We start from the raw sequence: 24,595 nt of genomic DNA, 5'->3' as shown, positions 1-24,595 counted from the left end.
TGCCCCCCCGGCACTTCTGCCCACCTCCCCTCCGGTCTCCCTGCTCTCAGGGCTGCGAGCGTCCTAACCCTGGAGCCTTCCTGTCTTTTCATGCCTGTGACTCCATGTCTTGCCACCTGTGCCTTGTTGGCCTACTTCTCACGCGATGCCCGCCGTCCGTACCGACCAAACAGTAGTATGTGCCCAAGCGCGGAGAGCCACGTCACCACCATTGCACGTGGACGCTCACACCAGGTGCTTTACCTCACCTACCGTTTCTATCTTGGTGTAGCAGATTCCCTCCTGCTTGATCATGCTCGTCATGATGCACTGTAAGCACTTCTAGAAAGCACTGCTGAAATTCTCTTCTGTGAATGCCGTGGAGGTCGAAAGCACTGACGTAGTTAACACACACTTTGTATAATGACCCGTCACCAGATGGCTTTTGTGCCAAACCCTGCAGCACCGTAGAACGAGCAATTCTGTTCTTTTCCCTAGTACTCACTAACATGTTCTCAGACTTTTCTTCAGCTTGCATTGTAGCACAGGACACCCTATTCTGGTGTCCCGACCTCGTCTGTGGAAGGATTGTGCCTCACGCTGGGAGTCATGAGGGCCTGTCAGGTTAGGTCACAGATGAGGGAGCCTTGGGTGTGGGGAGGGGCACAGACCTTGGGGGTTTGGGAGAGAAGCTGAGGCCGAATGCAGCGATTGCTGGGTTGGGAGGCAGAAGACGTGGACGTTCTAACCGGCTGCACTAGACAGCCGGGTGGGTCGCTGGGCAAAGGTCTCCCCCACCTGGTTTCATTCATGAGATGAATGCTCTTCGTTTCAGTCTGTCAGCTTTGAAGTGCATGGTCCGGTGGGAACCTCCAAGCCGCCACGGGGCAGGGGTATTCGTCTGTGTGGTTCCCGGCTGCCTCCCCGGGGGCCCAGCAGGTGTCTGGCACAGAGTGCTGCCCCGGTGTGAGTGCCTTGCTTTAGCGGAGACCGAGCGCCCCTGAACTGTCAGATGCTGCCCCCTGCTGGTCACACTAGAGCAGCGCCTGACCCTGAAGCCTCCACAGGGAAGCAACTCCCTGTCTGGCCCCAGAAAGAAACTCTGGGGTGCGGGGAGCAGGAAGCCAGTGTTGGTATGTGGCTTATTAGTTTGTAGCCGTAACTGAGTCAAATGTAGTAAAATAGGAACTAGTTAGTTACGAGACATGAAGAAAGGAGTGGAGAAGCTTAAAAAAATATTTCTACTCTTGAAATCCAGGTTCTTTTTTTTTTTTTTTAAAGATTTTACTTAAATATTTATTTGACAGAGAGAGAGACAGCGAGAGAGGGAACACAAGCAGGGGGAGGGGGAGGGGGAGAAGCAGGCTTCCCGCCAAGGAGGGAGCCCGATGTGGGACTCGATCCCAGGACCCTGGGACCACGACCTGAGCCGAAGGCAGATGCTTAATGACTGAGCCACCCAGGCGCCCTTGAAATCCACGTTCTTAATAGTTTTTATTTTTTTAAAGATTATTTATTTATTTATTTGTCAGAGAGAGAGAGAGAGAGAACAAGCAGGGGGAGTGGCAGGCAGAGGGAGAAGCAGACTCCCTGCTGAACAAGGAGCCTGATGCTGGACTCGATCCCAGGAGCCTGGGATCATGACCTGAGCCAAAGGCAGCCACTTAACCGACTGAGCCACCCAGGCGTCCCAAGGTTCTTAATAGTTTTTAGAATTCTGATAAAATCTGAGGCTGGTTTTTCTTTGGTGATTAAATGTAATTATCGTTTTAGAACGTACCCATTTTATAATCAATTCAGTTCTTTCCAGAGAAATTTTTCATTTTGTAAATTACCCAGACCTTTTACTTCTCCTGCTGTGCATTTAGTCTTTTGGGCATTTTCTTAATTGCATGTACCCACTCAAGATGTAGAGAGAGGTCCTGAAGCTCATGACTGGAATGTTCAGGTCTGCACCTGTTTGTGGGAAGGTTAGCTCAGCTGCCCAAACTCTGATGCTTTCGCTTATCCGTGGGTTGGATTCTTCCTACCACCATCGCAGGTCATTGTACTTGCAGGGGATGTTCTGAATAGCAGCTTCTGCCCTTTGTTTTTGAAGAATCCTTTTCTAGAATGCAGGAGGTGGCATTGCTTTGGATCAACTCTTCTGGTCAGTTTCCTGTGATATGGGAGGACCTTTCCCCACCTGTGTTTGCAGAATGCTAGCCCCTTACAAGCGGTCTTCAGAAAGTGTTTGGGATTCAGATAACTTCACTAGATCCTCAGCCATGGGGCTGTGCATGCATGGTCAGGACTCACAGAAGCATCCCAGGGGAAAGTAGGCGGAGATCATAACAGGGGGAACAAAGCCCACAGTCAAGATTATCCCCAAATAGTAGCTCTTTTTTGTAATTTCGCCTTAAACAGTTCTGATCCATCTTCTGATAGTTTTCATATCTGGATTTGGACTAACATTCTTAGAGTTGGTGACTACTACTGAGGTTCTATAATCTCAATTTAAACTATCCTTCTACTTATTTGTACCCTCTGCCTTTTGTTTAAAAGATAGATAATTCTAAGTACTGATTGTCGTTGAATGAGAAAAGGAAACCTCATTTTGGTTTTTACCATGTTCTGCTAAACTCTCCCTTCTTCCTCCAATACACCCTTCATTCTTAGCAATTGATTTTCTAATATTTGGAAGTTCTATATGGAAGCGAATCTAATTTGATCTCTTAAGGAATAGATTGAACTGTGGAACTGTAAAACTGAACTTTTTTTTTTTTTAACATGAGTACTTAAAATTTTCTTAACACTAAGTCTCTTTATCTTAGAATTTATAGAATGTTCAGGAATACAACTTCTGATTAGCATGATTTTTGCTTTATCCTTTTTCCTTGTGTTAGATTCTGTGCTGCTGTGCACACCTCCTTGTGTCTTTAACAGTAGAAGTGCTTTGCTGTCCCTGTTTAGGGCAGGTAGGCATGCTACAGAGAGGAAACTCAGAATTTATCACTGGCCCGCAATCCCATTCTCATTTACTCAGTGTTTTTGTTGGTGTTAAATTTGGTCTCTGATTACAGCCTTGACCACCACTGACAGAATTCTTTTTGCCCAGAGTGACCTTAAAATGTAAAGTGCCTTCTTGCTTCGTGAGCATTACTGAGATTCCTTCCTTATCAAACGAGAATTGGAGAGGTTATTGGAGATTTCAAATTACTTATTAGCAAAGGTTCCCCGGCATGCCGTGTACTTATGCTGCCACCTTGTGGCAGTTAATGAAATAGAAGATTAAAACCAAGGGTCGTAATGTAAACTTTTAAAAACCTCCCACACTAAATACAAATCAAACCCACCATGAGATACCACCTCACACCAATCAGAATGGCTAAAATTAACAAGTCAGGAGAAACAACAGATGTTGGTGAGAATGCAGAGAAAGGGGAACCCTCTTACACTGCTGGTGGGAAGGCAAGCTGGTGCAGCCTCTCTGGAAAACAGTGGGGGTTTCTCAAGAAGTTAAAAACAGAGCTACCCTATGACCCAGCAATTGGACTACTAGGTATTTATCCAAAGGATACAAACGTAGTGATTCGAAGGGGCACATGCACCCCAATGTTTATAGCAGCAACGTCTGCAATAGCCCAACTATGGAAAGAGCCCAGATGTCCATTGACTGATGAATGGATAAAGAAGATGTGGTATATATATACAATGGAATACCACTCAGCCATCAAAAAGAATGAAATCTTGCCATTTGCAGTGACACGGATGGAGCCAGAGTATATCATGCTAAGTGAAATAAGTCAGAGGAAGGTAAATACCAGATGATTTCACTCATATGTGGAATTTAAGAAACAAAACAGATGAACACAGGAGAAGGGAAGGAAAAAGATAAAAAACAGAGAGGGAGGCAAACCATAAAAAACTCTCAACTCTGGGAAACAAACTGAGGGTTGCTGGAGAGGGGGGTGGATGAGGGAATGGGGTAATTGGGTGGTGGGCATTGAGTCGGGCACGTGCTGTAATGAGGACTGGGTATTACATGCCACTGATGAATCACTAAATTCTATGCCTGAAACTAATAATACAGTATATGTTAACTAAATTGAATTTAAATAAAAAATTTTTAAAAATTGTGACAAAAATCCCTTCCCATACTGAATATTCTGTTAACTATATTCTTTTAATGTTACTGCGTGCTAAGAAATTTTCATTTCAGTAGGGTGCCTTGTTATTTCTACCACTTAAATTCTGTGAGTGTCTAGAACTGGGCTCATATGCAAATCCAGAAGGAGAACAGGTCTTCCGAAAGGCAGCTAAACCCCAGAGAAATAGAGTTGAGTGAAAAGGACTCCAGGACACAGTATCTTCAAATAGGAAGGAGACAGATGTGGGTTCTGTTCACATATCAGTGACTGATTTTATTTTCTTTTGGAGGTGATTTGTGTTACTTTATTGAAACTTCACTTTGTAGGCATCAGAAACGCCAACCCTACAAGGCCTTTCCTTTACTGTGAGACCCGGGGAATTGTTAGCTGTGATTGGACCTGTGGGAGCAGGAAAGGTAAGTCATCAGCTGACTGCCACACCACATCCCATATTAAATTCTTGAGGTTGGGCTATGTGTCACACAGTTTTGAATTGGGTATATCTAGAATGCATTTCTCAAAAGGGGTTCCATGGAGCATTAGTTTTGCAAGAAGGTTGCATGGCCAAATCAATTTGCTTAGTGTGTGTTGTGTTTTTCTTGGTGTGTCAAGTCACACAGTTTGGAAATGCTTGTCTGGAAGTTGGATATCTCATTGAAGGTAATTCTTTACATGACTGCTATTTGGGATAGAATGGCCAAGAAAATGGGCCTTCTTTTTGTCAGAGCAGGATCTATAGGAAGTCTCGAGGTTGTAACGGCTCCTCTCGAACACTTTAAAACATTTCCTTGGATGACTTCCCCACGTCACATCACTGCACAGGTAGTAATTATGTGGCGCTGTGCTGGGAGCAAAAGATACACATGTAAGAAGCCTCGGACTCCTTTGCCCTCTAGAAGCAACCAGGTCCTGGGGCAAGACAGTTACACCAAAGGATTATTTCAGCTCAGTGTTAGGAGCATTCCGATAGTGGTAGGCACAGACACACCACGTCCGTATGTTGTGAAAGACTTGAAGGAAGTGTGCATGCCGCGTTAGCCTCATGCATCGGAAATAAAAATAGGGAAAGCTAAGTGTAGAACGTATAAATGATGGGGCAATTATTTATTTATTTATTTATTTATTAAAGATTTTATTTATTTGAGAGAGAGAGACACAGCGAGAGAGGGAACGCAAGCAGGGGGAGTGGGAGAGAGAGAAGCAGACTCTCCTCTGAGCAGGAGCCCGATGTGGGGCTCGATCCCAGGACCCTGGGACTGTGATCTGAGCCGAAGGCAGACGCTTAAGGACTGAGCCACCCAGGCGCTCCTGGGGTGATTACTTATGATGGATTTTTTTCTTTTTGCAAATCTGACTCACTTCAGAGTGAACCTGATGCATTGGATAGACGATTTACACATAGCCTTCCAGGAACAAGTATCTTGTCAAGTAAAGGATGCCTGGGTGCAGGGCCACCTGCGTCAAACCTCAGACTTACAAAGTGCACATCATGCCATTTTCCTCTGTTGAGAGTGGTCAACATTCTTAGTCTTTGAGTACCGTCTTTCATTTGGGGGAAACGCCATTGGGCAGAGCAGGCTGTGATACTCTATTTTATGAGTGTTGGAATTTTTGATTGCACCTTCCAGGGCTGTACTTATTGTACTGAAAGGGAAGGCGCTCTGACGTGTATCAAAGCCCCGGGGCCGGGGAAGGCTGCAATTGGCAGTGGCCGGTTCTGTGCTGGGTGCCTCTGCACACAAGTGCTTGTTTACCATCTGTTTCAGTCGTCACTGTTAAGTGCTGTTCTTGGGGAGCTGCCCCGGAGCCAGGGGCTGGTCAGCGTGCATGGAAGGATCGCCTACGTTTCTCAGCAGCCCTGGGTGTTTTCGGGAACTGTGAGGAGTAACATTTTATTTGGGAAGAAATACGAAAAGGAACGATACGAGAAAGTAATAAAGGCGTGTGCTTTGAAAAAGGTAAGGACTTTGGACTTACATGTAACTTGAAGGTCAAATAATAATAGTGTTGTTTCAACTACAAGGTTTACTTCCTTTTTTATGTTTGGAAGATCTTTGGGCATTATTTAACACTTCAAGGTGGTCTTGTGGGCAAATGGCACCATATGTACCTGCTCATATACACTGCTATTTTAATCCTGATGTGATGATGACATTCACAGGATGCCTTTTTGTTGTGTGAAGTTTTATTCACTTAAAAAAAAAAAGAATTTATTTATTTAAGAGTGTGAGTGAGAGGGAGAATCTCAAGCAGACTCCACACTGAGCACGGAGCCCAGCATGGGGCTTGATCCCATGACCTGAGCCAAAATCAAAAGCCAGTCACTTAACCGACTGAGCCACCCAGGTGCCCCAACTTTTATTCACTTTTAACTTTTTAAAGGGACAATTATAAAAATTTACAAAAGCAGAGAGAGTCGTGTAATGACCCCTCATGTACTCATCCCCCAGCTTCAACCATGCTCTGCTGGGGGCGAGTCTGTCTGCCCTGGCGCCCCTGTTCTCTGCCTTCCCACCTACACCCCGAATTCTGATGCAGAACGCAGACCTCATATGAACTATATAACTATAACTTTTAGAGTTCTCTCTAAAAGATAGGAATTCCTTTGAAAAGAAACCATGTTATCGTCCTTGAAAAATGACCACAATTCCTTAATATCCTCAGTGTTCTAGTCCAAGTTTACATTTTGTTAATTATCTCACGAGGGGATCTCATCAGCCGTTGGTTTGAATCGGACTCCACAAAAGATGTGCGCTTTGCACTTGGTTGATGCATCGTTTTCAGTCCACAGGTCTCCTCTCCACTTGATTTTTCATGTGTGATTTATTATTTAAAGAAAAGGAAATGCTTTAAAATTTCTTTTGAATACTACATCATTTCACAAGGGGAGAGATTATTTTCAGAAATGATATTGTTTTGCAGAAAATGGCAAGATGAATTGTTGAATTGTGCTTGGGATTTAAGTAAAATGGATGAATGAAGGAGGAAAACGGAACTTACCTGATAGGAGAATATAATTAGCAAAAAAAGGAAAAAAAAAAAGGCACATACTGAGAAATACTGTGTGACTCCCCTTAGGTTATAAAAATCAGTGGATAATAGCGTTAAAGGGCTCACCCCGGGGTCTGTTCAATGCAGTCTGGACATCCGACTGTTCCTTTATGCTGTGTGGAAAAGGCTGGGACAGACTTTTAAAGGGAGGGTATTGAAGGCTCCAAGCCAGCTTTGTGAGGAAATAGTAATTTTGCTTGAACAGTGGCTTGAACATCATAGATTTTATCAGGTGAGTAGCATTTTATGAGGTGGACAAGACATAATTGCTTGTTTAATGGGCTTCTATTTCTTTCCCCTGGGTCATTGTTAATGAGAGATGGTGTGTTTTCAGAAATGACATCAAGTTAGCCGTGATGGGCTGGATTTCTGTCAAAAGGCATGTACTGTATGGGAAGAGGGAGAAAGCAAATGTAAAACAGAAGTAATAACTCCTATTTATTCAGAGTCCATGTGCTGATAATTTTTCTGCCTGTCCCCCCTGCACGCACACACACATGCACACAAAGGTTTATGAGTTTTTAATCTTTTACCAGGGCCTTTGATGGCACCGTCTTCATTTTATAGTTGCTAAAACTGAGGCTTACTGAGATGAAACAATCTAAACCTTTGCAGCTCAGGTTTGCGTTTGGCATGCCTCTGGATTCCATGCTTTTCCACGGGGCCATGTGCCTCCCAAACGAGGAAGTTTGTAAGGAAGAGAGCTCCTTTTACCGTCGGGTAATGGAGGTGGAGACCAATGTGGCGCTGGTGGGAAGCTAGATGCCGAGAGACCATGGCCTGGGGAGCCCGCATCAGGCTCCCTGCTCAGTGGGGAGCCTGCTTCTCCCTCTCCTCCCCGCTCGTGCTCTCTCTCTCTCTCTGTCACTCTCTCGGTCTCTCTCTCTCAAATAAATAAATAAAAATCTTAAAAAAAAAAAAAAATCCAGAGCTGGTTTCGAGGATGTCCAGTTCAAGCATCTAACAGGCATTTACACAGAGTAGCAACAATTATTCCAAAAAGGGGGAGAAGTCCTGAGGCAGACAGCATGATCAGCTAGTTGTTGCGTTTGCACGTTGTACCACAAGGAAGAGTCTCGGCACTGCAGTGGCTGCCAGGAGTGAGTGGCCAAAGGGGCCGGTGTGTGGTCCCCGTACTTTTGTGGTCTCCACTTCTGAAGATTTCAACCCTAACTGGGTACCAGTGTAGCTGAGGTTTTCCTTCTCATACTTCACCTCTGCCTTTTCCGTTCATAAGCCACGAGGTAACCCTGGTCAGCGTAATGGCCCTTTAAATATGGGTGGCTGTGTGTGTCCAGAAGGAAGGATTTTTTTTTTTTTTTAAAAGATTTTATTAACGTGAGAGAGAGCATGAGGGGGGGAGGGCCAGAGGGAGAAGTAGACGCCCCGCCGAGCAGGGAGCCCGCTGCGGGACTCGATCCCGGGACTCCAGGATCATGACCTGAGCCGAAGGCAGTCGCTTAACCAACTGAGCCACCCAGGCGCTGCAAATTCTTCTTAGAAGAATTTCTAAGAGTAATAGATAAGTACCGACAATGCACCCAAATCATGAACAGCATTTTCGTATACAATAGAAAAGTGAACTTGCCTTAATTCGCCTCCTACCACCAAGCCAGTTGCAAATGATATGTTTGACCTTGACCCCTGACATGACAATATAAATTATATTCAATTGCCTAAGAGGCTAAGGGAGCATTCCTGAAAAGAAGGGAATTAAATTTATTTATAGCCTGAATAGATGTCACTTTTTAAATAATGAATAAATTATGTGATTTTTAAAAAAATATTTGAGAAGGAGAGAGAGACAGGACGAGCAGGGGGTAAGGCAGAGGGAGAAGCAGACTCCCCGCTGAACGGGAAGCCCGACAGAGGGCTCAGTCCCAGGACCTGGAGATCATGACCCGAGCCAAAGGCAGACGTGTAGCTGACTGAGCCACCCAGGCGCTGTTTGGACATCAACTCTTGATGTCCAGAACAGACCCAGGCCAGTGCTGGGCTGTTTCTTTGCATGACCTTGCATTTCTGCTGATAGCTCAGCCCTTTCTATTTACCCACGTTTGAACATGTCTGCAGTAAAGCAGGTATTGGGATGGTGGCTGCCATTCAGTGTTTTCCCCAGGGACTGATGCTTTTGCCAAAACCACATTCGACAACTGGACCTGTGTGTGAATCGTGTTCCGAGGCACTGCTACTGGGCACACGCACTCTGGTTGGGAAGGGGGGACCTGCAGGGCGGGCTTGATGTTTATGAACATGACTGTTGGTGTTCAGCTGCTGCATGGCATGCGGACGTGGAGTCAGGGCCTCTTGGGCTCCTTCCCTCCTTGATGGCAGAAAAGGAGGCCCAGGGTGTTGATGTTGTCAAAAGTGGAGTCCTGTTCCCAGCATTGTCACTGTGCACACGTCCTGTTACCTGCCTGGGTCTGCTGTCGCCTGCAAATGCAGACATTGGGTCAGAAGATTTCAAAGGTTTTGCGGCAGTTCTGAAATGCCATCTATGACTGTTTAGGGTTGGTAAAGGCTTTAACACTCCAGAGAACCACCTGATGAGTTAGGAGATCCTTCGCTTATCTCCTCTTGGAATTCATGTGTCAGTGCATGGGCATGAGATGGCCACACAGGATAGGGGCTTTCTGGAGTGATTTTGTAGATACAGAGACTGTATATGTAGTAGAAAAGCTCTGGCCTTTGGATATCTTGGGTAGTAACTTGGGGTGTCTGTTTCCTTTCTTATTAAATGGGGGGCGGTATGGGACTATTGTCAAGACTGTGGGCAGTACCTGTAAAATGCAGACATGCCAGGGTTTTGATAAATGGTGGCTATTATTATAGCCCCTTTCTGTAAATTCATATATAATATGAGGATTTCTTCTTATAGCCACCACCAAATCCTGGAAGGAAAAAAAACCAAAAAAGGGCAACATTTCTCACGTTACATATATTACTAACAAGTAGATGTATGACACTGGATCTAATTGAAGTTAACTAGTCATTGAGCAGAAAACATTTCTGAAATAAAATGGGAAGATAGGAAGTACTCACATTTAGTAACATCATTTTGGGGTGATGACCTACTCAGAGTGAAGTTGTAGTTGAGTTATAGAACATAATTTAGGGACCACCTGGTTGAATTCCAAGGCCCTGGCGGCAGACAGCTGTGGATTGAACCTCAGTCTCTCTGTTTACCAGCTGTGCGGTTTTGGTTCATTGAACCTTACAAAGCTTCAGTTTCTTCATCTGTAAAACGGAGATGATCATCCTCATAAGGTGTTTCTTAGGATGAAGGGCAATAATGAAATAATGATTTTACAGCGCCTTATTGCTAGAGACATCACAAGCATTCTACAAATGTTAGAATCATGTGGAAGAGATATTAGCTCTTAATTTTAAGAGCAGCCAATTTTGGGTAGAATCACATCCATAAAATGTGACACGTAGAAAGGCATTTGAGTCTATAACTTCCATTATTTGAGTTGATATTTGTCTAGGTGCTCTAACATAGTACATTTTACATAAATTACCAATAAAAATATTGTTCTAACATAAGCGATGTATCATGTGACATTTGCATATTATCTTTTGCCACTTGAAGACATTTTAGCATTTTTAGGCAATGCATATTTGAAGGTATAGCATTGATAAATTCAAGTTTAATATTTTCCACATAGATCACTTGAGCTCCTCTTGGATGCTCACAGGCTTATAGTTTCTCTTCATATTTACTACATTTCTGCCAACTTGGACATTTTCTTTTCCAATAACCTTGACGGTTGTAGAATAATTATGGTTTTATCTTCAGTTTTTTTTCTCTCTCAATTGGGGTAACTTTTACTCACCTATGACCTAATAGGAAGTAAATGAGTACAAAAGAGGTATATGAGGCTAATCAAAACATGGAGAATAACTTTAATGACACTTTGTGTGTAGACATAGAGGTCATCAAGTCTTAACTAATTTTGATGTTTTAAATTCACTTTTAATTTTAAATACACTTTTAAATATACTTTTCAGTAACCACTTGGGGCAGCATGATGAGAAAGGAAGGAAAGGCTACAAATTGAGAGGAGCTTGGTTTAGATTGCCCCCATTCCATTTAACAGCTGACAGTCCTTAGACCATTATGTAACCTGGTCTCAGTTTCCTCACCTGTGAAATGGGGCTAATACTTTGCAGCGTGTGAAGATTAGAGATTATCAGGCATCCAGGCGTGCCAGGCTTGGTGCATAATCTTACCATTAAGGAGCTGGAGAGAGAACTGTGCACACATGTATAGATTATGAAGCAGAATAAGGTGGGCCCTTCATGAGAAATACCAAGTCTTGGGAATCCAGTAAAAGAGGGATGGTTTCATGGAAGAGAATATTTGAGCTGGGTCTGGAAGGATGGGTGAGGTACTGACAGGCCATAATAGGAAGGCCTGTCCCGGAAGAAAAGTTAGGATTAGGGCCTGGAACTCCTGCTCTTTGCCTCTGGGATCCAGCCCTCCTTGGCCGCCAGGCCTCATAACTGCCTGCCATAAACCGTCAACAGTCTGCTCAGTAGTATTCCTCCTGAAGTCTCCACCATCACCAAAGGGCACTTGGTAGGTTTCTGGCTTGGTGGCTTCAAAGCAGCATAGCCATTTCTTGGCTTTCCCTCTAGTCTCTGTGTCTGCTTTTTAGTGAAAACCATTATAGACAAAATAGTTGGTTAAATGTTACTGAGATGTAACTAATGTTAGAATACCTTCTGCTCGGGCGCCTGGGTGGCTCAGATGGTTAAGCGTCTGCCTTCGGCCCAGGTCATGATCCCAGATCGAGTCCTGCATCGGGCTCCCTGCTCCTTGGGAGCCTGCTTCTCCCTCTGCTTCTCTCTCTCTCTCTCCTTCTGTCTCTCATGAATAAATAAAATAAAATCTTTAAAAAAAAAAAAAAAAGAATACCTTCTGCTCATTGGGAAGATTGGAAAAAATGCTAAACTCAGGCTCTTCCCTTTCACCAAACCAGAAAATTGTGGTTAGGAAATCAGCCTAACTCAGGTTTTTACTTTATAATCTTTGAAATGTTTTTTTTTTTTTTTTTTTTCCCCTCCTCTCTGAGGCTTATCCATAAATAGTTTGCCATGTCAACAACACACTCAAAGTCCTACTACTAGGCTTGGAGCGAGTCCATTCCATATTCCCTGACTGTGCTAAATGCAAGGGTGGATTTGAAGTGCCTTCTGTAGAGAATGGCTAAGGCTGCTTTGCTGCAGCCTGGTACTATTTTGAGAAGGAAAACAAAGCAACATGAAATCAAGGCATCAAAACTAAGAACACTTGGCAAGGACCATCAGCAGTGAATCGAGGCCAAGGAAACAGCGTGGGTGTCGGTGGGGGTGGAAGGCTGAGAGCCTATTTCAGGATGGCCCGTTGTTTTTCATGGAAACCAAAAAGCAAGAGATCGTGTTGACTTCTGAGCTCAGCAAAGAAGTAATGTGAAATGAATTTTCATGATTGAGCAATTGCTGCCTTTCATTTATTGCCATCCAGTTAAGCTCTGAGCGTGCAGGGAATTCCGTGTGCCTTTGTGGGCTCTCAGGGTATGGGTGAGGGTGATGATACCCTCTTTCCCTTCTCCCTGTGGTGTGCTTTGCATGTTGTGATTCACACTGTGAATGAGGTCCCACTGTTGGTTTGATCAGAAAATATGTATCTGTCACTAATAGCACATTACAGTTGATTCGTGTCCTTTTCCTGTGTATAGAAGGTGTTTGTCCATGTGTTTGATTGTCACGGCATCCTTGAGCTTAGCCATTCTTGTCTCTCCACATTTTGCCAAAGAGGAAAAAGAGGCTTTAGGGAGGTCAGAGGGGTTGCTTGTCATGGACATTTCCAACATGCTTTCTCCCCGGATTGGCCAAAGTAGAGACCAAGAGGTGAGGGCTCATTTGTAGAAAGGTGTTGCTGTGTATTCTGGGTTGATGCTTGAGAGGTGTAGTTGATAACATGCTTCCCCAAACTCTGCTTGTCTCTGCCAGGAGCCTCAGAGCTTCGGGTAGAACTTGATAGATTCCCACCTCTTCTCGTCTGGGCTTATTCTTTGTGGCTTTGAGTTTTACCTGGCTTGCATGGAATGAACATCTCCTTAGTTCAGCTGATTGGATCAATGTCCCTTGAACACACTGTTACTTCCCTTCTGTTTTTCCTGCCAGACTGTTCTTTCTGCTCTTGTTTCTTGTACAATTCTCGGCTGTCACCTTGCCTTACATGTGAAGACAAGGGTCAGGTGTTAACCCTTCTGCGAGGGTGAGAGGCTGAGGCTGAGATCAGCAAACTGGCTGGTTAAGACACACTTGTTCTTTGAGAAACTAAGTCCCTGGGCTTCCCAGGCCATGGGTGAGCTGCCAGCTCTCACCAGTAGCCCTGGCACTGGCATCCAGATGCACACTTGCAGCTGCAACCTGACACCCTCAGTGGGCATCTCGACTTGCCCATAATAACCAGGACTGTGCTTGCCTGCACAGTCTCCCCCAGCTCCGTAAATGGTGAGCCTGTTCTTTCTCCCGTGGAGGACAGGACATGGTTCCGTTTCCACCACCACAACGGGCACCCACTCATCAGCAGGTCCTACAGGCTCCACCTTTGAATTTTCTCTGGAACGTGTCCGCTGATCTCCTTGTCTCCGACTCCCACTCTGGGTCTAGCCGCTGTCTTCTCTCACCTGCATTAATGCGGTCCCATCCTCATGTGTGCCCTGCTTCATTCACCCTTTGCCCCCTACCATCTCTGTTCCACGAAGAGGCAAGAGGGATTTCTGAAAAACCGAAGCCACGTCCCTTCTCCGTGTCACTGGGAGTGAAACCCATGGCCCGCCCCTTCTTATCTCTGCCCTTGCTCTCCCTGTTCTTTACTCACTCTCTCCAGCTCCACTAGCCTCCCTGCTAGTTCTCAAACACGTTGGGCACGTGTCTGCCCTGCGCTGTCTGCACTCGCTCGTTCCTGCATGTGGAACGCGTTTCGGGTCCGCGTAGGTGCCCTCGTCTCTCTGCGAAAGCCCCTCTGCTCAGAGCCCTTCTCGACTCCTGTGTAGGATTTTTTCCCTGCCCCTCTGTCTCCCGAGCCGGCTTATTTTTTTCTTCTTAGTACTTAGGACTAATTTTTCGTATTGTCTGTCTCCCTCTATGGAAACTCAAGGGATTTTGTCTTTTTACTACCAAATTCAGTGTACCCAGAACAATGCCAGACATCTAGTCAATGTTCAACAAACATCAGTTAAGTTGGTGAAATGCAGGAACACTGTGGGAAGGGCTGCAAAACGGAAGCAAAAAGCCCTGAGTTTTTTGGGAAAGGTTCAAGGTTATCATTTAGTCACTTTGAAATAGATCTATCGCTGTTGATCACAAATGTGCATGAAGAACCAGTGCTGAAAGTCTTGGATGACAGGAGAACATGTTTTACATCCACCCCCCCCGCCCTTCTTTCTGTCTCCATGCAGGATTTGCAGCTTTTGGAGGACGGAGATTTAACTGTGATAGGTGATCGCGGAGCCACGCTGAGTGGAGGGCAGAAGGCCCGGGTCAACCTCGCAAGGTACCCACAGTTCGGTTGCACGTGCTCCGTGCACTGCTCCCGGGGGGTGGCTGACTCGAGACCACCTGCTGCGTGGCGGGGTGGGAGAGGGGTGCGCTGTGGGAAGCCCCACGTTATTCCATCGGCTCTTGGAGTGAACATGCGCCAAGTTGTCGAAGGCTGGCACAACTGGGAGATGAGGTCCCGGGAGCCTGGAGTGTGCTCCCATCCGATGTTGTCTTCTGTTCTCCAGAGCAGTGTATCAGGACGCAGACATCTACCTCCTGGACGACCCGCTCAGCGCAGTGGATGCAGAAGTTGGCAGGCACTTGTTTGAACTGTGAGTTTGCCCGTGTTTGTCATTTCTGTCTTCTATGAGCCCTGTAGCGTTTGGGGAAAAGAGCTCAGGGAAACCGGGGTGATTTGGAAGACTCTGCCTGTTCTGCTGAGGTCTCCCTCCCCTCACACCTTCTCTCCATGGAAGAGCCATTTCAGAGAAATTTTTAGAGAGAAAAAGGAAGACCCAGATGGTGCTCACTGTGTGTGGCGTGAGTGGAGGACATGCTTGAGGGCGTGAGGGCACGATGGCAGATGTCCCCTTGCTCCTCACCATGGATAACCAAGACACCGTTGATGGGATAAGAAAGCCAATGTGCAGTTTTTAAATCGAAGCATGGGACTCGGTAATGTGATACTTGGCTCCCAGTTCTTTTCCTTCATCATGTTTGTTGGTGGCACATTAGAAATGCAGTGTTTTTTGTGCCAACATAGCGCTTCTGTGGAGTGGTCTCACTGCTAATTACCCTGCAGGTCAGGAAACACTTGGTAAAGTCTAGAATCGAAGAAGGCCTTATTCTATATCACAGTATGGCTTCCTGGATTCTTATTAGAATTAATACGTCAGGCCCCCACCTGGAGGGTTACCTTGAATTTGAAACTACGTATCTAGAATCTAGCTCACCTCCTGACTCTCACTTCGTGTTTCTGGAATTTGTTTTCATTGGCTCTTGCTTCGTCACCACACGACTAAAGTAGGACAACTCTGAATCTTCTCTGTACAGACTGTTAGCCTAACATACATAACGTGTGCTCCCTGTGGAGTCTAGACTGTCATATTTGGAAGCATCATGAACTCGCTTTTGTTACAATGGCATCCATGTCTACCCCATAGTTACCTTATTGTTGTTCACCTTGTCAAAGCCAGTGAGTGCTTTCCATGTACTTCCTGAAGCCCTAATGTGTGCACTGAGGTCAGTGTTCTTGCAAATGATGTTGCACAAAACATCTCCATTTACAAGGGAGGACTTAAACCGGAGAGATAGATTTTTCCCCCAGGCCCGGAGGCTGAAAGTCCAGATCAGTATGTTGGCACCTTGGTTTCTCCTGAGACCTCTCTCCTTGGCTGGCTGATAGCCGCCTTCTTAATTGTGTCCTCATATGGTCTCACCTCTGTGTGCGTGCACCCCTGGTGGCTTTCTCCTTATGGCCTTTTTTTTTTTTTTTTTAAGATTTATTTATTTGAGAGAGAGTGTGTGTACATGTGATTTTGGGAGAGGGGCAGAGGGACAGAATCTTAAGCAGACTCCCCACTGAGCACAGAGCCCAAAGTGGGGCTCGATCTCACGACCCCTGCGACGATGACCTGAGCTAAAAGCAAGAGTCAGGTGCTTAACCGACTGAGCCACCCAGATGCCCCATCTCCTTATGTCCTAATCTCTTCTAAGGATACAGGTCAGATTGGGTAAGGGCTCACCATCACGGCCTCATTTTTTAACTTAACTGCCTCTTTAGAGGTCCTGTCACCAAATTCTAAATTACTGGGGATTAAGGCATCAACATGGGAATTTTGGGGGTGGGGGTGGGGAGACACAATTCATTTAAAGTCCTAAGTAGCGAAGTAAAGAGATTTTAGGAGAGTTAGCAGCGTGAGGCTGCTCTGGGCTCTGGATGCTAGGAGCCTGGGACTCAGTGTCCCCTCAGTGTGGGCTCCTAACGCGGACCCTCCCCCACCCCCCGGGTGTGTATGTACAAAGTGCGTAGGTCTGGTGTGACAGCAAGTTCTGGAGATGGGTGGTGGTGATGGTTGCACAACAGTGCAGGTGTCCATAATGCCCCTGAGATATATGCTTAAAAATGGTTGTAATGGTAAATGTTATACCAATCTTACCACAATTTAAAGAAAAAGCGCATAGCAGCAGTGACTCTTTCAGAACGCAGAGAGCCGAGCAGCTAACACTCGACATGGCCTCCAGCTCTTTGATCTGACCCCCCTTCCCATCCCGTCCCGATCATGACTTGATGAGTTTTCCCTCAGGGAAGTGCCCTGTGGCTTGTGACTGAGTTCAGGGACAGGGCCTAGTGCTGTGACGGAGATTTCCCGCCCCGCACCCTCGGTGGCGTCAGGAGCAGCCCAGCTTCCTTACCCCTAGAGCCTCACCCTGAAGTCACGAATGTGTGTCACCCCATCCTGGGTGGGTGTGCACAAGTTCTCCATCACTCCAAGAACGGATTCCACTGGCCGTTGGTATTTGTGTCACTTGGGAGGAGAGAAGGCGTTCTCATTGCCAAAGGTCAGTGTGCTTATCGCAGAAGCTCCCCCAAGTTCTTCTCTGAACACGGGAGGTATTTATAAAGTCCTCTTGCACCTTTCGGGTTTAATGGTTTTGGATATACACTTGATAGAAGCAAGCTTGTTAAAATTGTTGTTTGCTAATCAGAACCACATCCTTTGGGGAAACTTAGGGCAGGGAGCACGAATGCAATTTAGGAAATCACTCAGCAGCAGCTTGAGAATGTTCTCAACGAGCTAGAAAATTGGACTGAACAATATGCTCTGAAAGATGGCGGTTTGTTGAGCTCAGTAATGTGAAGTGTTTTGTATTAAAAGTGAATGAATTACACTTCTACTCACCATTAACAGTTTACTTCAGTTGTGAATATATATCCAAGGTTATTAAGGTTTGCGGGTTTTACAACTATATGTTGTAAACATTTACATGGATTCTGTCCCATGCAGAGGGTCAGAGGCCCTCAGGTGAATGGGTTTCAGTCTCACTGGTTTTAGCGGTGGAGCCTGTCCTATTTTAGGAAGCCCTTTCCGGCACACGCCCACGTCCTGCATAATCAGTTCTTTGAGTCTGTCCTTACTGGATCTCCCTACCCTGCCGCCTGCTCTGTTCACCTTCAGTGTTTCAGGCCTTCGCAGACCCCCTTCGCATGCAGGTTGCAGCTCCACAGCCTCAAAAGCCAACCAAGGTTCTTTGCCATCTGCCCCAGCCCCCCATTCCAGCACATCCTCACCCTGTGCACTTCTGTCTGCCCACAGCCCGCGGGGCGCTGTACTTGGTCACTGATGAGTTCTCCCCACCCCCGACTCCACGGTGAATGCACGAAGGCACCTTTGTGCAGATGGTTTCTGTCCCCGGCACAGCTGCACCTGTTGTGCCTCCTTGCAGGGATGTTCCCCCCAGATATTCTTGTGGTCCATGTGTCCGCTACATCCAAGATTGCAGCCCTCACCTTGCTTTTTCTTATGGCAGACATCACACCCTGAGAGTACATTTTCTGTATTGAATGTGCCTCCCTCCGCGCAATGCAGAGTGTTCATGGTTTTCTGGTCCCGTGGATGTGTCCTCTTTACTAAGACAGTGCCTGGCACCTCAACAAATGTCTGTCAGTGGAACGAATGAGGGTAGTGACTGTCTTACTTGTATCCCCTCTACCACAGTACACGGCCCCTCTTAACACCGCCCTTACACAGGTCAAGAGTTCAATAACTTGTTCCTGAATCATTCTTTTTCTTTCTTCTTTCTTTTTTTTAATGGCATGACTTGGAAATTTTTACTCTTAAAAATTTGGCAAATAGAGTTATTTTCCTGGAGATTTTGATTAAAAAGCATGATTTAGAAAAAATTGAAAGCCATCACCTAATAACTTCGTTGTACTTATATTCCTCTATCTGTGGTGGATGTTAGGAAGAAAACATTTTCACGCTTTTGCATTGGCCCAGCTCAGACATAGCAGCCCATCAGCTTTGGTTAACAGCCCCTTTAGGGGCTGGCAGCACAGGATTTTGAATGAAGGAGAAATAATTCCATTAAATGCTTTAGTGCTAAGCTGGAAGAGGGGTTTACTTGGTCAGCAAACTTAGGAATGAAAGCCACACCAGGACCTGTCAAAAGGGAAACAATTCTTCTGGATGCAAAGAATGGAATAATAATATGTACATCCACAGCCTGGAGTCTTCTGATCTCGGGCCCAGTCTCAGAAGTGTCTCCTTAGGAACTTTTCTGTCCTGAGTCCAAAGCAAAGGGCCACTTGTGGGTTAGGGAAGAGGGTGAACAGACCATTTACCAAGCGAATTAGTGCTCTTCTCACAACGTGCCCTGTGAGTTGTCAGCAGCCTTATTTTGCAATGAAGGCACTGAGGTTCATAGAGGTCTAGTAGCTCACCTGACTTTGTCAGGCTGGTAAGAGTTCTGGGTGCCTCCAGAACTCTTGATCTGACCCACATGAGCAGGTGGAGTTGTGGCCCATGTTGCTGAGATTGGCTCTGCAGGGGCCTCGGGTGCCCAGAGAATGCCCCGGTGCCCAGAGAATGTCCCTGCGCCCAGAGAATGTCCTTGTGCCCTGCCTGTGGTCAGGAGGCCGCGACCTGGGCTACTTGCTTAGCTGGAGAGGTTGCAGACCATGGTGGAGTGCAGGATGCAGTGGAGTTCCTAGGGGTCTGCATTTAAAATGAGGAGCAGTTTGAGGGATTACTGAGGGATTACAACTTGAGTTGAGTACTGAGAATGGGGGCTCTTGTCTGAGAGAATCGGTGTGTCTTTTGAGCCATTGGTTGATTTCCACTATGATTTGGGCCATTTGGATTCTCTTCTTTCATATTCATATTGGGAAGGTTTTCAGTCCTGGTGAAAGGCGATGTGCTCCCTGGATGGGACTGTGGGGGCATTGTAGACACTAGTTGAGACCATACCAGCATTTGTCTTCTAATAGTATTTGGGAAGAAGTATCTAGAAAATGCACTTTGAAGATGCTTGAGTGGCTCAGTCTGTTAAGCGTCTGCCTTCAGCTCAGGTCATGATCTTGGGGTCCTGGGTTCGAGCCCCATGGCAGGCTCCGAGCTCAGCAGGGAGTCTGCTTAGGGATTCTCCCTCTGTCTGTCTGCTCCTCTCCCTGCTCATGTACTCACTCACTCTCCCTCAAATAAATAGAATCTTAAAAAAAAAAAAAAAGAAAGAAAGAAAACGCACTTTGGTGAAGGTCACTGAGTATTTAGGATTTTCTGGGCTGGTATATACATCATAAATCATAATTACCTAGGAGACAAAAAGGGAAACATTTTTGTACGACATAGTTCCCTCCTCCCGGTCCTCCTATACAGGGATGAAGTAAGTAGTATTTTTGCTTAGTCAGGTTTTGAATCTCAGTATTGCTCAATCGTTTTCCATCATGAAATATATAAATAATTGTTGAGTTTTAGTTGGTCAGGGGGACCCTTAGCACTTGGTGGCTCTTTCACTGGGCTCCTTTTTAGAATCTCTTAGCAGAGCTAGACTCAAGTTTGCTGCTGATAAATTTGAGGACCTGGTTGGGTTCATTGATTTACATTTGTATTTGATTTGTACTTGCAAGGTACTTAAACTACAGATCTTTGATTCCTGTGGTGTCTTTGTCTCATTGTGTTTTCAAAATGTGTGTTTTTCAATTTGGAGCACCCCCATTAATGTGGTTTTTGCATACTGTACCTTTTACATTTATAGGTGTATTTGTCAAACCTTGCATGAGAAGATCACAATCTTAGTGACTCATCAGTTGCAGTACCTAAAAGCTGCAAGTCAGATTCTGATATTGAGAGATGTAAGTAATTTCTAGAAGCCTGTGGAACTTGCTAGCGCTCAGGTGTGTTGACGGGGAGACCCCCCAGCAGGTCTCCCCTTGGGTTTGTCTAAACTCCCTCTCCTTCCTCGGTTTTGCATCCCGTTCTCTCCAGAGCCGGTACTCATGCCTTTGAGCATGAATCCAAAGACATGTAGAAATATAACTCTTGCGTTCCGAGCCATATTACCCTAAAGTAGTTAAAATTGCTACCTCAGAATTATAAATGTTAAACTGTTTTGGTAAAAATCGTTCAGGATAATGATGCTATTTTATTTAGAGCTTTTGTTTTCCTCTTCCATGACGTACGGCGAAGTGTATTATTTGGAAATTAGAGCTACTAAGACCTGTTTGTGTCTATTTGTCATCTGCAGTTTACTCGGCGTCTTCCATTAATAACAGGCGTGGTTGGAAAGTGGAGCACCCCTGGTGGAGATGTGCTCTCCAGGGTATCGTTGGTTGCTCGTCTCCGAGCACAGGGCTTTGAGCATGCCCAGTACATGGGAGAGTCTGGGCAGCAATAAGTCAGACCAGTCCCTGCCATCATGGCGCTTCCATCCTTATGGGGGTAGATGTAAGGAAGGAGTTGGGTGGGGGGCGGCTGATCTCATGATTGCCTCCATGGGGAGGTGGTGCCTCAGGGGACCTGAGTGACATGAAGGTGCTGGCCAGGTGGTCACCTGGGGGAGAGGCAGCTGGGGCAGGTGGTCCAGCTGCAGGGTCCTAAGGAAGGACCTGACCTGGCATGCTGGAGGAAGTATGTCTGAGGCAGAGGAAGCTGGGGAGTATGAGGGAGAGGGGCTCAGAGCAGTGGGCTGCTGGCCCGATAATGGGTTGGAAGCCGTTGGACAGTCCAGAGCAGAGGAGTGATGTGGTCTGATGCATGGTTTTAAAAGATCTCTCTTAGGTTTGCTGGAGGGCCAACAGCAGAAGCAATTAGAAGTCAGATGCATGGGCTCAGGCTGGTGTACCAGTTTCTAGAGCTGCCATCACAAAGTACCACAAAGTGGGGGGCTTCAACAGCAGAAGTTTATCATCTTCACCCTTCTGAAGGCTACCAGTCCAAAACCAAGACGCCGGCAGGGTTCTGCTCTCCCTGAAGGCTCCTGGGGAGAATCCTTCATTGCCTCTCCCAGCTTCTGGTGTTTGCCAGTTGTCCTTGCTGGTCTTGGCTTGTAGCCGCGGCACTATGGTCTGTAGCTCTGTTGTCACATGATGTTCACTGCATCTGATCTCTCCTCTTACGAGGACGTCCGTCATATTGGCTTTGGGGTCCACCCTACTCCAGTACGACCTCAGCATCATCACATCTACAAAGATCCTATTTCTAAATTAGGTCCCATCCACAGGTATCCTATTTGGGCCTCGAATGTATCTTTTTGGGGGGCCACCATTCAGCCCCTCAACAGCCAGCATGGGTTTGGGAGGTGGAGATAAGTGAGAATTTTCCGGCCTTAGCGATGGTTTGATGTTTTACTCCTTGGTGTATTTGCCTCAGAGCCTTAGCCCCTTGGTCATTAATCCTGGTCTCCTGCCTCAGGCCCTTGGTCACATCCTCACTTAATCAAATGAAGTTCTGCCCTAAGAAGGATGACAAGAGTGCAGAATCTCTGCCTCTTTTGAAGCACTTCCCCACGTCGGTGCTTCTGCGGCCCTCCGGGAATAAGAAGCTCCAGTTCCCCAATATGGAGAACAGAGGGGTGAAGCGAGTCTGGTAAAGCCCCAGTGTTGGCGGGATTAATGAGTACAGAACCAGCGGGCCGGGAGAACAAGCTGGTTAGCCAGTCCCCTTATTGCTCTTGCTGAAGACATCGCTCCCAATTTTAGTGCTATCAGAGCAAACATTTGTCCACCAGTGAGCTCCCCTGGATGAGTTGGATCCATCCCTAGTGTTTGTCCGGTCGCAGCCAAGCGGGGATGGCTGTTCTCGCATCCCCTCTGGAAGTTGTGCTGGGCTGCCGCGTGAGCTTGCTGTCTCTAGATTACTAATCGTTTCCTTGTGCATCTGCATTTTCTAAGTGGAAAGTGGTAATTTCCTTAAATAAGGCATATGAATTTTGCCTCCCAAATGGAACAAGACACACTATACCATGAATAATTTTCTAATTCTCCAGTATCAGACTGGTTCGCAAAAGCTTCATTGGGTTTTGCTCAGTGTCCCGTGTCAGGGCACGGGATGGGAGGGGTACCAGGGGGTCCTGGGCCGCCTGCCTTCGCCTGGCCTGCCTTCCCCAGAGCTGCTCTCCTCTGCTTTGTTCGGCACCCTGGGATTTCATCTAATATATTGTTTGCCACTGAGTAGACTAGCTGCCTATTCTTTTATGGGGGTGAGAAGCCAGTGAAGATACCTGCACTTTATATTCTATAACTTTGTAAGGAAGGGGAATGTGCGGTGATGTGTCATGTGGGTTTCAAGAAAATTATTTGATTTGCTCAAGCTTAGGGAGTTGCTTGATTTTGGAAAGCCTAGTTGGCTGCTTGTGATTGTGAAGCTTTATTTTCCTGGATTTGAGTGCATTGACTCTGGCTTAGGGTTTGGTTTGCTTGTGTAGACAGACCCCCAGGGCAGTAGAGTCACACCAGTCTGATGGTCGCCTAAGTTAATGACGTTAGCAGGTGGAATATTGAATTTGCAGTTGGGAACTTCCTGAGTTTATGGGCAGTTGGGAGAGTAAAGACGACCTGCCATGTGTCTGGTCCCAGTGCAGCACGTGATGGCATGGCCATGGGCAGCAGAGATTTGATGGGTGACTCTGACTACACAGGTGTCCGCATTGTGTCAAGCTTCATTCTTCCCTGGAATATCCTCCCCAGCTTGACCTTGTTCTTTTGAATACGTGACACTTGGCCTCAATTTCCATGTTGTATAAAAAGACTGTACCGATACTCCTACCAACATCTGTAATTTTTGCTTCTTTAAATGCCCATGGTAGTTCGTGACCTCCATCCTTAACACATGGCTACACAGCACCTCACACAGGATTTGACAGCGAAGAGAAGGCTTGATTCTATGTCCAGTTGAGTTGCACTAGATGCGTCAACCAGAATGCCAGGCCTAAGGGTAATCTTCTTACGAATATGGTCATTTAAGACCAGTTAACTTTTTTTGGTTAGCGTTAGAGTAGTGTTATCAAAGGCACATGAACTCCTGTCAAATTCTTTTATTTTTATTTTAGGGCAAAATGGTGCAGAAGGGGACTTACACGGAGTTTCTGAAGTCCGGGGTAGATTTTGGCTCCCTTTTAAAGAAGGAAAATGAGGAGGCTGACCAGAGTCCAGATCCAGGATCTCCCACTTTGAGGACTCGGAGCTTCTCAGAGTCTTCTGTTTGGTCCCAGCAATCGTCCAGACCCTCAGTGAAGGATGGCGCGCCGGAGGTGCAAGCTGTGAGTTTCCCTCTTGCTGCGTGCCCTGGTCCTGTCTGCTCTCAGTGTCCTCATGCATCTTCATTCTGCGCTGCGCATGACCTCTTCATTGGTCCCAGAGTGGATTCTAAGGTTCCAAGGCCTTGTTCCATGGACTTGGTAGAATGAAAACAGAATGAAGGGAGCAGGCCTGATCAGGGCTCTCCTTTGGGTGTTGGATGGAGAATGTCACGGGGCTGCAAGTTCAAGAATCACATCTCAACCATCTTTGAAACCACAGAGGCCCGCATGCACCCAAGGACATCCTTGTCTTATGTGAATCTACAGTGCATTCTACGTTCTCCAGATAAGACGTGCAGAAATGCTCTGCATCTCCCTTAAAAATAGGCACAGGTAGTCCTCAATACCCAAACCCTCACAATCCAAATCTAGGAGCCTGGATGATTCTGATAAGGATGGAGATGAGTCCCTCACAGTCCAGACTCGGGAATCACTCTCTGAAATTCAGGAACCAAAGATTTCAGACCACTTGCTCTCCCCTGCTATCCCAATGCCTGTTACTCTTACTGTTTGAACTGTTTACTCTCTATGGCTCATATTTTGAGCTCCTACTATGTTTTGTGTTCCCATCATTGAGTGACACAAATAATCTCGGTTATACA

At 46.1% G+C, this 24,595-nt stretch overlaps 1 protein-coding gene across 1 annotated transcript in view; it reads left to right on the top strand.

Moving 5' to 3' along the window:
* ABCC4 (ATP binding cassette subfamily C member 4 (PEL blood group)) overlaps positions 1-24,595 on the top strand; it is a 246,481-nt gene that overhangs the window by 87,848 nt on the left and 134,038 nt on the right. The window contains exons 10-15 of the mRNA XM_028112074.2: positions 4,436-4,525; positions 5,876-6,067; positions 14,615-14,709; positions 14,942-15,028; positions 20,454-20,550; positions 23,745-23,954. Of these exons, the coding sequence (XP_027967875.1) occupies positions 4,436-4,525; positions 5,876-6,067; positions 14,615-14,709; positions 14,942-15,028; positions 20,454-20,550; positions 23,745-23,954 (771 nt within the window). The remainder of the gene's footprint in view (positions 1-4,435; positions 4,526-5,875; positions 6,068-14,614; positions 14,710-14,941; positions 15,029-20,453; positions 20,551-23,744; positions 23,955-24,595) is intronic.

The sequence above is a fragment of the Eumetopias jubatus genome, unplaced genomic scaffold (genome assembly GCF_037043125.1).
Source record: "Eumetopias jubatus isolate StellerSeaLion01/CBP00866 unplaced genomic scaffold, mEumJub1_p1.0 scaffold_3, whole genome shotgun sequence".
Lineage (NCBI taxonomy): Eukaryota > Metazoa > Chordata > Mammalia > Carnivora > Otariidae > Eumetopias > Eumetopias jubatus.
This window is presented reverse-complemented; position numbering and strand designations above follow the sequence as displayed.